At 44.0% G+C, this 14,797-nt stretch overlaps 1 protein-coding gene across 5 annotated transcripts in view; it reads right to left on the bottom strand.

The window, feature by feature from the left end:
- Positions 1–14,797, bottom strand: part of SNX29 (sorting nexin 29) — a 589,908-nt gene that overhangs the window by 526,480 nt on the left and 48,631 nt on the right. For 4 of the 5 annotated variants that reach the window (XM_017540017.2, XM_037742524.1, XM_017540015.2 and 1 more), the window contains exon 4: positions 8,857–8,981. In XM_017540017.2, coding sequence (XP_017395506.1) covers positions 8,857–8,981 — 125 coding nt within the window. Of the gene's footprint in view, positions 1–8,856; positions 8,985–14,797 lie in introns of those variants that run through there. The other variant, XM_037742526.1, reaches the window with a different exon arrangement.

The raw sequence follows: 14,797 nt of genomic DNA, 5'->3' as shown, positions 1-14,797 counted from the left end.
CTTCACAACCTCTGCCTCCTGGGTTCAAGCGATTCTCCTGCTTCAGCCTCCCAAGTAGCTGGGATTACAGGCACACGCCATCATGCCCAGCCAATTTTGTATTTTTAGTAGAGATGGGGTTTCTCCAGGCTGGTCAGCCTGGTCTCTAACTCCCAACTTCAGGTGATCTGCCTCCTTCGGATTCTCAAAGTGCTGGGATTATAGGCATGAGCCACCGTGTCCAGGCTTTTTTTCCCTCTTAAATCAGTCTAAAGGATTTTCTATCATTTGCAACCACAGGAACTAATGCAGTGAGACAGGGTATGCTCTTCAGTCATCTGACAATCAAATATAGAAAACCAAGAACACACCAGGCACTAAGCAACACCTGTGCTCCACAGCCATGGCGGGTGAGGGGCTTCTCATCAGTGTGACAACAGTGCCCCAAAACAAACAAAGCACTGCTCAACAGCAATAACAACAACCAAAAAAAACAGAAAACCCCAGACCAGCCTGGGTACCACAGTAAAACCCCAGCTCTAAAAAAGGAAACAGAAAACCCAGCTACAAGGAGCTGGGTATGACAGCACACAACTGTGGTCTCAGCTACTTGGGAGGCTGAGGCAGAGGAATCACTGGAGACCAGGAGCTTGAGGCTGGAATGAACTATGATTGTACCACTGCGCCCCAGCCTGGGTCGCAGAGCAAGGCCTTGTTTCTAAAAACAAATCAAAACAAAACCAAAACTCACACACAAAGAAAATCCAACGCCATGAAGCTGGGTTAGTCTGGCGGTAGGCCAGAGATACAAACGCTGTGTCAGGCCAGCATGTCCAACCTTTTGACCTCACTGTCCCAGAGGACTGTCATAACTCTGGGCATCTCATTCACAATTGAGCATGAAGAAAGGAAACTGGATGAAGCCAGATCTATCGCCCCTATTAACAGGAAAGAACAAGTAAGCCCGGAAAATCACAAGGGAGCAGAAAACAAAACTCAAAACTGGCTTAATCCTTCAGGATCCCTCACCAAGATAAAAGAGGACATACCACAGCCTCGAGCAAAATCTAGGTTCTATAAAAGCCAAAAAAGACAGAGAGATGAAGCTAAGGGCGGAATCTAACAGAATCAGCCACACATGGTATCAGCCATGCCAGGAACAAAGGTATACCAAGTTCACTCATGTGCCAGCCTGAGAACTCGGTGAATACAGGTGCTCCCAAATCTGTCACACCCCAAACTGAACAAGCCTGACTACAAGGCACAAACGGATTGGCAGAGCAGAGTTCCAACAAGGGGCTGCGCTCTGTCACTTGGCCATCTTCCAACTAGCCACAAGACTGCCTTCCGGAACCAGAGCTCAGCATAATACCATTCTACATGAGTGTACAGCACAGCACCTCCTTTATTAAACAGTGGGAAATAAATTAGCCAGGCATGGTGGCGTGCAACGTGTAGTCCCAGCTACTCAAGAGGCTGAAGTGGGAGGATCGCACGAGCCCATTAGTTCAAGGCTGCAGAGAGCCATGATTCCACCACTCCTCTCTAGCCTGGCAACAGAGCAAGACCCTGTCTCTTTAAAAAAAAAAAAGTGGGTAATTTCTAAGAAGTACTTCTAAAACTTGTGTCTTACTTCCTTTTAGGGGCATACGCCATCATAATCTGAAGAGTCATTTATATTCCGACAGGAGCGCAAAGGACCCATGGAGCTCAGAGCTCACAGCCTAGATAACTGTGATCTAAAAACTGACAACTCAGAGGCCTCACTCAGTCTCTTTTGAGATGGAGTTTCGCTCTTGTTGCCCAGGCTGGAGTGTGGTGGCGCGACCTCTACACACTGCAACCTCTGCCTCCTGGGTTCAAACAATTCTCCAGTCTCAGCCACCCGAGTAGCTGGGATTACAGGCACGCCACCACCATGACCAGCTAATTTTTTTTATTTTTAGTAGAGATGGGGTTTCACCATGTTGGTCAGGCTGCTCTCAAACTCCTGACATCAGGTGACCAGCTCACTTCGACCTCCCAAAGTGCTGGGATTATGGGCATGAGCCACTGTGCCTGGCCAAGTCTTTTTTTTTTTTTTTTTTTTTTTTTGAGATAGAGTCACTCTGTCACCCAGGCCAGAGTGCCAGGGCGTGATCCTAACTGACTGCAACTTCCGCCTCCCGGGTTCAAGCAATTCTCCTGCCTCAGCCTCTCAAGTAGCTGAAATTATAAATGTCTACCACCACCACCAGCTGATTTTTATATTTTTAATGGAAACAGGGTTTTACCATGTTGGCCAGGCTGATCTCGAGCTCCAGGCCTCTAGTTATCCACCCACCTCAGCCTCTCAAAGCACTGGCATTACAGGCCTAAATCTTAATTTATAAGATATCAGGATTAAACACCTTTGAAACAAGCAGAAATCGCATTTGCCCAGAAAGTATCAGTCCAGCTCCACCAGATCTTAACATGCTGGGACACGTTCATACCCCTCAGTAAAGAGACACTTGCCTAAGTCCCTGCCACCCTGGGCATTGAGGGCCTACGCCCAAGGGACCCTGTGGACAGCCCCATGATCCAGCGACCCAGGAGTTAACACAGAGACCAAGAGGCACAGCACGCTGGCTTCTGACTTCCTCCCTAGGGCCAGTTTCTTTCTGCCAGTTGTCAACCACTTTTTTCACCTCAGTGGAGTTCAGCATTTTCTCTGCATCTTTAGCAGACATCCTTCCAAGGCTTCCCTCACCAAAAGCAGCTGATTTGCACGTTCATGAATACAAAAGAAAAACACCAACAGGGAACCGAAAGCAGGGATGGGAGGGTGAGGAACTAGACTTCCCCTCACCAACAAAAGGATGGACCCAGGGCTCCCCTGGCACATCAGCTTCCTACAAAATTAATTTTTCTACAGAAATGAAATTGTTACCCAAGGTGACCCAATGAAGCAAAATACAAAGTCTGCTTTGAGTGCAATCAACCGTTTTCAAAAATCCCCACTGAGGATCAAGGAAGTCAGTCTCTCTCATTTTACAGTTGTGGGTATATTACCACCCCCTGCTTCCCACTGACTGTGAAGATGCGTACAGACCGCTGAGGGTAGGGGATCCACTTCATGGGAAAATGAGCAGTGTGCCCTAAAGTCAGGATCCTTGAGTGATTATTTTGAATGCAGTCCTTTGGTGGCCTCTACTATGCAGGGGGCCAGGTGCCTTGCAAGACACTGGAGCTACACGGATGAGTGAGGTTAGACCCAGTTGCTCACTACCTTCAAAAGAGAGAAACAGTAAGAAAACAGGTAGTGTGGCCAGGTGCAGTAGCTCATACCTGTCCTCTCAGCACTTCAGGAGGCCAAGGCAGGCGGATCACCTGAGGTCAGTTGTTTCAGACCAGCTTGGTCAACAAGATGAAACCCTGTCTCTACTAAAATATACAAACTAGCTAGGCATGGTGGCACACGCCTGTAATCCCAGCTACTCAGGAGGCTGAGGCAGGAAAATTGCTAAACCTGGGAGTTGGAGGTTGCAGTGAGCCAAGATCGCACCACTGCACTCCAGCCTGGGAGAGAGCGAGACTCTGTTTCAAAAAAAAAAGAAAAAAAAAAGGAAAAAGCAGACAGGTAGTGCCATACATAGGTTTGATGGAAGAAGTCAGGACTATAAGAGGGGCACAGTCCCAGCTGAACCACATAGGGTGCTCATGAGCGGCTTTTTAAAACAATTCTGAAACTTCAAGAGAGAAGAGAACAAAACCATATGAGATACCACATGCATTAGGATGGCAATTATGAAAACATAAAAGAGGAAGCCAGACACAGTGGCTCAGGCTTGTAATCCCAGCATTTTGGGAGGCAAAGGTGGGAGGATCACCTAGGGCAAGGAGTTTGAGACCAGCCTGGGCAAGATAGGAAGACTCTGTCCCTATAAAAAATAATTATTATTATACACATATATATGAAAAAAGAGGGGTGGTAATCACTCTCTGGTTCTTACCATGTATACAATTAAAGCTCCATACCTCTTCTCTAATTTAAAAAACCAGCATAGGCCGAGTGCAGTGGCTCACGCCTGGACACCCAGAACTTTGGGAGGCCAAGGCAGGCAGATCACTTGAGGCCAGGAGTTCACAACCAGCCTGGCCAACATGGTAAAAACTTCTCTCCACTAAAAATACAAAAATTAGCCAGGCACAGTGACGCATGCCTGAAATTCCAGCTACTCAGGAAGCTAAGGCAGGAGAATCACTTGAACTCAGGAGGCGGAGGCTGCAGTGAGCCAAGATCGCACCACTACACTCCAGCCTGGGCAACAGAGTGAGACTCCGTCCCAAAAAAATAAATTAATTAAAATAAATAAAAAATCAGGCTGGATGCAGTGGCTCACACCTGTAATCCCAGCACTTTGGGAGGCTGAGACGGGCGGATCATGAGGTCAGGAGATCAACACCATCCTGGCCATGGTGAAACTCCATATCTCTACTAAAACACAAAAAATTAGCCGGGCGTGGTGGCGCATGCCTTTAGTCCCAGCTACTCAGGAGGCTGAGACAGGGGAATCACTTGAATCCAGGACATGGAGGTTGCAGTGAGCCACGATCGTGCTATAGCCTGGTGAAAGAGTTAATATTTATTTATTAAGACTCTGTCTTAAATAAATAAATAAATACCAGCATTGGCAAGGCTATGGGTTTGGCAAGGATGTGGAGAAATTGGACCTCTTGTGCATTGCTAATGGGAATGTAACATGGTATACCCATTATGGAAAACCGTCTGATGATTCCTAAAAAATTAAACATGAAATTACCATATGATCCAGGATTCTCCTTCTGGGTGTATGCCCCAAAAGAACTAAAAGTGGAAAAAACAAATATTTGTAGCTCCATATTCACAGCAGTACCATTCACAATAGCCCATAAATGGAAGATGCCCATAAATAGAAGACACCCAACTGTCATGGGAATAAACAAAGTATGGGCTCTCCGTACCCTCAAAAATATTATTCAGCCTTTAAAAAGAAGGAAATTCTGACACATATTACAACATGGATGATCCTTGAAGATGTTATGCTAAATGAAGCCAGACACAAAATAACAAATATTGCATGATTCCATTTACACAAGGAACCCAAAGTAGAATGCACTAAGGCAGAAAGTAGAATGTTGGCTGTCAGAGGCGGGGGTCTGGGAAAGTGAGTGTTAGTATTTAATAAGTATACCGTTTCGGTTTGTAAAAATGGAAAGGTTCTGAGATGAATGATGGTAATGACTATTGTACAACAATGTGAATGTACGTTAAGTACACTTACACTGAACTGTACACCTCAAATGGCTAAAATCGGAAATATCATTATGTAGATTTTACCGTATTTTTTTTTAAGAGAGAATAGAAATTTGGCCAGTAGGAGCTTAGGTTAGAGTTGGGGAAGGAAGGAGGGTAATGGAAGGGAAGAACTCCCAGACTTGAAGTTTCAAGACAGTAGAAACCAGGAGGGCTGTTCAAAATACAGGATTGGTCTGGGCACAGTGGCTCATGCCTGTAATCCCAGCACTTTGGGAGTCTGAGGCAGTCAGATCACTTGAGGTCAGGAGTTCAAGACCAGCCTGGTCAACATGGGGAAACCCCATCTCTACTAAAAATACAAAAATTAGGAGGCATGGTGGTACATGCCTGTAGTCCTAGCTACTTGGGAGACTGAAGCACAAGAATTGCTTGAACCCAGAAGGCAGAGGCTGCAATGAGCCAAGGTCGCGCCACTGCAATCCAGCCTGGGTGACAGAGCAAGATGCGGTCTAAAAAAAAAATAAAAATAGAAACAAATACAGGACTGAATTATCTAAACTAGTGAGAGGCACCAAGCAAGTCACAGGCAGTGGCGCTGAAGGCCCTGCCCCACACAAGAACTGCCATTAGTGCTTTAGTTGCTGAATTGTGGAGAGGTCCCAAGAGTCCCAAGGCAGGGGCATGGCAGGAAGGGAGCTTGTGGGCCTCAGGCCATCATTTCTATGCCAACTGGATGTAAGAGTGGTGATGTTTTACCTGCCACTGCCTGTCAGCCCTGGTGTACAGTACAGAATACGAGGTAGAACAGAGACAGGCAAAGTCAGTCAGGGAGAGAGCCCTAGAAGCCACGTCAAGAACTGGATGCTTTGTCCCAACTCTACAAGAGCCCATGGAAGAGCTTTAAGTCAGTGGGGGTATGCGGAATAAGTCAGGGAGTGGGAGGGTCATTAAAGAAGACCACCCCATGATGCACAAAGTGGCTTAGAGCTGATCAAGACTGAAATCAGAAAAACACAACTCAGAGAGAAAGAAGAGAACTCACTGAGGACAGAGAAGCTGCAAATAGCTCAGGGACCCATGTGAGAGACAGAAAACAGTGATGTGCAGGGCTGGTTTAGGAGCAGAAAAGCAGGAGAAGGCCAGGAGGAAGCCCAAGAGCAGTCCAGAAGGCCTGGGTAAAGGGCAGAGCCATTTACTAAGCAAGAAACACAGGAACACAGATGGATGAAGATCAGAATTCAGTCTTGGAGACTGACGAGCCCATGCTTTACAACCAAATAGACATTCAAGAGACAGAGTTCAAGGAAGGGATCTGGGCTGCGGGTCTAAGAATAAAAGGCACATACATAGCAACTTCACCAATGAATCCAAACAATATGTGTAGAAACAAGAGCCAACAATGAATCCAAGGATGAATAATATTTGAGGGTACAGAAGTGATATGCCAAGAAGGATCAGAAAAGAAGAAAGCGTGACAGGAGGCTATGGCATCACAGAAAGCAGGGGAAGGCAGTGTTTCAAAGTCAGAAGATCCTCAGTGCCCAAGGCTGCTGAACAGACAGGGAAGGTTACAACTTAAATTTTACAGGCAGCTCAGCAACGGTAACTGTGTCTCTGGTATATTCTGAACAGCACCAATCACCTTGTAATTTTTTTTTGAGACTCAGTCTCATTCTGTCGCCCAGGCTGGAGTGCAGTAGCGCGATCTCAACTCACCGCAACCTCTGCCTCCTGGGTTCAAGCAATTCTAAATGTGAGCCACCGTGCTCGCATTATCTTACTGGTAGGTAATATTTGTACATATTTATGTGATACGTGTGATATTTTGATACATGCACAGAATGCGTAATGACTTCAACAGATCTTTGCCTCTTTTTTTCTTTCTTTGGGCAGTCCGATTCTTTCAGACTATGCTTTGATTCATTTCTGAAAATGAGTAACTGGTGAAATAAAAAAGAATCAAAGATCTAGGAGCCTCTCTGAGCCTACTCAAGCCCCAGGAGACTGCCCAAAGCGAGAGAAAAAAAAAACAAAGATCTGTTGAAGTCATTACACATTCTATGCATGTATCAAAATATCACATGTACCAAAGGCGGGCACAATGGCTCACACCTGTAATCTCAGCACTTTGGGAGACCAAGGTGGGCGGATCACAGGTCAGGAGTTCAAGACCAGCCTGGTCAACGTGGCAAAACCCCATCTCTACTAAAACTACAAAAATTAGCCGGGCATGGTGGCGCACACCTGTAATCCCAGCTACTCGGGAGGCTGAGGAAGAGTATTCCTTGACCCAGGAGGCAGAGGGTGCAGTAAGCCAAGATTGTGCCACTGCACTCCAGCCTGGCAAGAAGGCGAGACTTCGTCTCAATAAAAGAAGAAAAAAAGATATGTTGGACCCAGGCACGGTGCCTGACATCTGTAATCCCAGCTAGTTGGCAGGCTGAGGTGGAAGATCACTTGAGTCCAGGAGTTTGAGATCGGCCTGGCCATCAGAATTAGATCCCCATCTCTAAAAAAGTTTAAAAACCAGCCAGTCATGGTGGTGCAAGCCTGCAGTCCCAGCTACTTCAGAGGCTCAGCAAGGGGATCACTTGAGCCTAGGAGTTCCAGGCTTCAGTGAGCCATGATCATACCACTGCGCTCCAGCCTGGGCAACAAAGCAAGACCCCAACCCTAAATAAATAAAAATAAATAAATAGAGCTGTTGAAGGGCTGAGAAAAAAGGAAGCATAATACAGCAACAGGAGGGAGAGGGAAAGACTAAGATTCTGTGAGCACAGAATTTCCACCACTGCCACTAAATGCAACAAGGTCCAACTTTTGGCTGTGAAAGGGGAACCAGCTGAAGACAGCACATTTTACTCAGCAATGACACTGATATATCAAGGTGATAAGAAAGATTCCAGGATTCCCAGCAGCAGCCATGGGCAGGGCTCGAACTGAAAGCTCAGGGGAGGAGGAGACCACAAGACATTTGTTATATGATATGATCCACTTCAGGGTTCAGCTCCAAAGCAGATCACCATGAACAGTTTCCTCACCTGTACAGTGGCGATAATAAAGGTCCCTACTACTCACAGAGCTATCGAAGAACTGAATGAGTTAATTTATATCAAAGTGCAAGGCTTGCACTAAGTACTAAGTGTTAATAGTTATTATTTAGCATGTGCCTGTCATTCACATGGAAATGTTTTTCCAACACTAAATTGGATGATAACAGAATCTCTGGGGTCTCTGTTGCTGGTGTTGAAGACATTTAATTATGAAATGCCATGCTATCCTCAGGCATCAAATTAAAACAGATTATTAATTTCCCAGCAACTGGCACGCCACACTGGCGAAATAAACCAGAGCGCTGCAGGTCCCTGAACCCAGAAGAGACTGTACCATGTGGCTCTGAGAATTCTGCACAAAAGATGACTTCATTTAAATTCAGATGCCAGACAACACCATAACGTTTTGACTACAATTAAGACATGGATTTCTGTGTGCACACATACCACCACCAAGTCCCACGCGATGACTTCCTCACCCACTATTAAAAAATAAACAAAAAAGAAAAAGAGAGAGCAGAAGGAACACAAGCTCCTCCAAGCTATGGCCAGGCAGAGCAGTACCTGTTTCGGTTTTGCTGGCAAAGCCCGCTGCCTGCTTGATCGCTGCTGCTGTGAGTGCCAATCCTCGACTCCTCTTCAAGCCATGCTGTAGGACGGCTTCAAACTGGGCACACAGACAGGTGACCCTGGGAGAGAACCAATGACTCATCAGTCACCCCCAGAAAAGGGAGTACCAACTAGGGCGGCCCCAGCATCTCCAGGGAGTGAGTAAGCTGCCAGGTGTAAACTTCCTTGTGAAGGCAGACAGGAGACACCTGGATTTGCAGGCTGGGTAACTAACCTGCAACACTCCACACACCTCCCGTGTTGATGTTCATTTCACAGAACTCAGGAAGTCCAGCACAGTCTACCCATATACATCAGACTGACACAGTAACAATTCACAAGGAACAAGGGAATAGGGACTGGTGCCAGCTGTTGGGGGTGCAGTGGGGGGGACAACACAACAAGTTAAAAACCAGTCAGTTCCATGTGGGGAGCAGTTGGATGTTAATTGCATCCAATTCACAAGTTTTAACTCTAATTCATATTACATGTAGTTCAGAACAAGATTATGTTTTTGGAGACTGAATTCACCAGGCTGCCAAATTGGAAACACTGTGTGATTTCATGGCCTGTTACATGCTCTAAAGCATATATATATGTAAATTCTGATTCTCATTCTTTATTCTGTTATAAGAGATTACATGCTCTAAAAATAACAATCATATGAATTCTGACTCTTGATTTTTATTCTGTTGTAAGAGATTACATTGTGAATTCAGATGGTGAGTTGATGGAATTTTCAATTAAGTTACAATTACTGTGCATTTAATTGAATTTGTTTCTCAATAACCAAAGAAATAAGAGATTCAGGAACAAAGAGTTGAGGTCACAGCAACTACACTTGATTCTTAGCAATCTTCTCAGGGCTCCTGATTCTCTGCCTGATTGGGTCTGTGGACACTACTGAGCCCTTTCCACTCATTCATGCAACAAACATGCAGAAATTCGGAACATCTCCCACATGCCATGCACTGTTCTAGGCTCTGAGGAGATGAAGGTGGGTGCAAGATAGGCAAGGTTTCTGCCTCACTCATGTGCATGACTCTAGCAAAGGGAGGTACACAAATAAGTTAATCAGACCATTTCAGTTAATCAAAACTTAGAAGTAAAAAAGACAGGATGAGGTGGGAGGTGGCAGGTGGCGATGGGGCAGGGACAGGCTTAGATTCTGTGGGCTGAATGGAGGTGGCCTTGGAGTTACAAGCTGGACATGACAAGGGCAGGAAGCTGGACAGACAGGCCCAGTGCAAAGGCCCTGAGGCCACCACCATCCGGCTCAGCCTCGCCTGGCCTTGGGCATTTGGTGCTCCACCCATCCTGACACCCGTGGCAACAATACTCCAGGTGTTTATCACTCTGTGGATAGTAAAATATTTTCATACCCATTATTTTACTCCTCTCATCAACACTATGATATAGATGAGACAAGTATTATCATCTCTATTTTACACTTGAAGAAGCTGCGGCTAAGGACACTTAAATGACCTCCTGAAAACTGCACAATAAGCAGTGACATCTGTACCTGAACCCCATCCTCGAAAGTTGATCCAACTTACTTTCCTCCATCCACAATATCACCAAAACAAACATCCTTTATTCTAGCTCCCTTACTCAATCTTGTCATCTGTCTATACCAGACAACCCTAACACAGCATCAGCCAATCAACAGCATTCCTACCTTTTCACTGTATTCTATGCCCATGACAGACATCACTAATCAATCCCAGCATTGTAGGCCACCACTGGCAAATGACCAAAGCTGGCACTCCACAGAAGGAAGCCTATTAGCCATCACAAATCTAATACTTCCCTTTAACAACACTGCTTGGTTTTCACCTTCTATATTATCCTTCCTGGATCCCTGACACCTAGCTCAGTATCTGGTACATAGTGTGTGCCCACAAATGTTTTTCCAGTGGGTAGGTAAATGAATGATTAACCTTGAAACAGAGATTCCACAATACTCCCCCACATTGAAACAAGCCTCTTTGCTGAGCAGATACCACTCTTAATTATTATAGATGTACATATGCTAGTCTCTGTACACACAGGCACGTATTTTAAGACTTCCTGAAAGCTGGGACATCACCAAAACTCTGTAAATACCACAGAAACCAAAACCATGGGACACAGGAACACTGACCCAGATCAGCTGTCTGTCTCAGAGACAGAAAGAAAAAAAAAACAAAAAACCTGGAGTGTGTTGAGAGTTCTCTGTAATTAACCAAAGCCTCTATCTTTAAAATAATCTTTTGCAAATACAGCAATCAATTCAACAATCACCATCAGTCTGCTTGATTCCAATGCACAAGTCAGTAACTGCCCAGCCAGCCCTAGATAAAACCAGGGCCCTAAGAGGAATGGAATGCAGGCGAACTGCACAAATCCAGTCCTCAAGGTTTGGGTTACATCATCAGTACTGTGTTACAGAGGCACACAGGTCACAATTAACCTAACATGCACGAATACCCAGGTGGATGCTAGTCCTATAATTAGATCATTATGATGCCTTCCTTGCCAATGACCATTCTACTTAACACCCTCCCCATGTCCCCTTTCCACCTCCCCTTTGGATCTGAGCACTATCTACTGGTCATTCAAGACTCAGCTCTTGGCCAGGTGCAGTGGCCCACACTTGTAATCCCAGCACTGTGGAAGGCCAGGCAGATGGATCACCTGGGGTCAGGAGTCCAGACCAGCCTGGCCAACATGGTGAAACCCAGTCTCCACTAAAAGAAAAAAATATATATATATATACATACATATATATATGTGTGTGTGTACAAAAATTAGCTAGGTGTGGTGACAAATGCCTGTAATCCCAGCTACTTGGGAGGCTGAGGCAGGAAAATCGCTTGAATCCAGGAGGCGGAAGCTGCTGAGCTGAGATTGTGCCATTGCACTCCAGCCTGGGCAACAAGAGCAAAACTCAGTCTCAAAAGAAAAAAAAGACTTAGCTCGCGTATTCCCTCCTCCAGTAAGCCTTCCTGAATGTCCTCATTCTGAGCTTCCTCTTACTATAGTGCTCACCACTCTGTTAACAATAGTCTGATTTCCAGGGCTGCCTGCTTTTGCTAACTGTGAGCTCCCATGCACTTCGCACCATGCCTGGTTGCTATAGAGAATGTGACCAACACGATCTCTCTAGTCAGGGAACTCAAGATTATAAACCTGATGTACATTTTGGTGGGAGATGCATCTCAGGAGATTTCATATAATTTGTCTTTTGAATCCAGGTCAGTTAAAACTACTGAAAAAAAAAAAGAATCTGTTCAAATTTGAGCAAATATAGAAGTCAGATGTTTCATCTAGAATTTCCCATTGATATTTGAGATTCAAAAGATGTTTATTTATGCTGACCTGAAGCCTCTTTGATATATGTAACACTAAATGATCATTATTGTTGTCAAAGTTTGTAAAGGGAAAAATAGTCAGGTCTATGATTTTCATGTTTGTCCATTTCAGCGCTGTGGAAACCTTCAACAGGGCTCTCATTCTGAAATGGATACTTCTTGTTGCAGTTTGGATTTGCTTATGAAAAAGATCAAAGGAAAAGACCTACAGCTCTTAGAAATGAACAAAGAGAATGAAGTATTGAAAATCAAGGTATGACTATTAGAAGTTTCAAATTCTGTGTTTTGAGCCTTTGGGCTAATAGAATAGGTTGTTAGTGTTCATGACTGTGTAAAAGCAGGGAGATGTCCATACATATCCATAGGACCACCTGTATGCTCCCTTCCATATAGAAGCATTTTTATATTTCACAAATCATATCTCACTGTTTTATTGTTGAGGCTTCTTTTGTTATTGAAAATATCTTACAAAAGTTCAAGTTATACAATTTCAGTCATGCATGATGAATAAGTTCTAGAAATCTACTGCATAAGATTATGCTTATAGTTAACAATACTGTACTGTACACTTAGTAGATCTCATGTTAAGTGTTCTTATCACAAGCCACAATGCATTTTTAAAAGTGTGTTGTATTTAATAAATATTAACTATAGCCTTCATAGTAAAATGTCACAATATTCTTTAAATTTGTCTATTGCTGAATGCTTTTGATTTTCCCCTTTAAAGGCTTATTTTATATGCAGTCCTGCAATGAATATCTTGGTAGGGAAATCTTTATAGTCATCCTTGATTGTTTCCTTAGGTTAAATCCTGGAAAGATTCATGACATTTAGCATTATTGCCCTCAATACTTTAAACTTGTCCCACTTCTATTTCAGGAAGATACACTTTTTAATACTGTTATGGACAGTAATGATAAAAGGCTTGCAAATAAGTGTANTTTTGTAGACATAGGGTCTCACTTGACAGGGCTGGGGCTTCCTTATTTTCTCAGCCTAGTCTCTACAGTTTCCCAGAATGCTCTCTGCTATAGACACTCTGGCTTCACTATGGAGGTCAGCTGCCTCCTTGCCATTTTATCACATCAAACTTCCATTCCAACGTAACGAACTAGGAATATCATTTTAAAGAAGTGGGTCACTTAACAATAGGATTATTTTAATTTTTTAAAAAGCACCAGTGAGGTAGGGTACAGTGGCTCACACCTATAATCCCAGCACTTTGAGGGGCAAACGTAGGTAGATCACTTGAGGCCAGGAGTTCAAGACCAGCCTGGCCAACATGGTGAAATCTCATCTCTACTTAAAACACAAAAATCAGTTGGATGTGATGGCAGGCACCTGTAATTCCAGCTACTCAGGAGGCTGATGCAGGAGAATTCCTTGAACCCTGCGGGCATAGGTTATAATGAGCCAAAATCACATTACTGCACTCCAGCTTGGGCAACAGAGCGAGACTCCGTCTCACAAAAAAAAAAAAAAAAAAGAAGAAGAAGTACCCGTCAGGCCAGCCACGATGGCTCACACCTGTAATCCCAGCACTTTGGAAGGCCAAGGCAGGCAGATCACCCAAGGTCAGAACCAGCCTGGCCAAGATGGGGAAACCCCATTTCTACTAAAAATATAAAAATTAGCAGAGATTGTGGTGAGCCAAGATCGCACCACTGCACTCCAGCCTGCGCTACAGAGCAAGACTCAGTCTTAAAAAAAGGAATAAGGTACTGATCCATGCTACAACATGGAAGAACCTTGAAAATATTATGCCAGACCCAAATACCACATACTGTATGATTCCATGAAATGTCTAGGAAGGGTAAATACAGACAGTCTCCCACATAACCATGGTTTAATTTACAATTTTTTGACTCTACAATAGGATTATCAGGACATAACCCCATCATAAATCAAGGAACATTTGGCTATAGAAACAGAAAGTCAATTAATTAGTGGTTGTCTAAGGCTGGGGTTGAAAGTAGGAATTAACTGTTAACTAACACAAGGGAATTTTGGGGGATAACAGATGCTCAAAAACTGAATTGTGAAAACTGAAAACTATAAATTTATTAAAAAACACACACATGCACACACAAAATTCCTGTAATCCCAGCTACTCCAGAGGCTGAGGCTGGAGAATCACTTGAACCCAGGAGGCAGAAGTTGCAGTGAGCTGAGATCATGCCATTACCCTCCAATCTGGACCACAAGAGCGAAACTCAGCCTCAAAAGAAAAAATAAAATCACTTAATTGTATACTTACAAGGAGTATATTTTTATGGGATGTAAATTAGACCTCAACGAAGCTGCTTTAAAAAAAAAAAAAAAACCTGCCCAAAGTGCTCAGTAAAAGTCTGATAAAGTAGCAAAACAATTAGTGAATGGAAAATGAAGTAACTTCTTCCTGCTGCATTTAAAAGTGTCCACCAAGACCAGCATAGCTGGACTGTGCGCCAGTTCAACTAGTTTTCTGTTAATATTTGGCACGTATTTGTTTTCACGAGCTTTCTCCTATATTTCTTTTTTCTTTTTTTTTTTTTTTTGAGATG

This window comes from Cebus imitator, unplaced genomic scaffold (genome assembly GCF_001604975.1).
Source record: "Cebus imitator isolate Cc_AM_T3 unplaced genomic scaffold, Cebus_imitator-1.0 Scaffold122, whole genome shotgun sequence".
NCBI classification, from domain to species: Eukaryota; Metazoa; Chordata; class Mammalia; order Primates; family Cebidae; genus Cebus; species Cebus imitator.
This window is presented reverse-complemented; position numbering and strand designations above follow the sequence as displayed.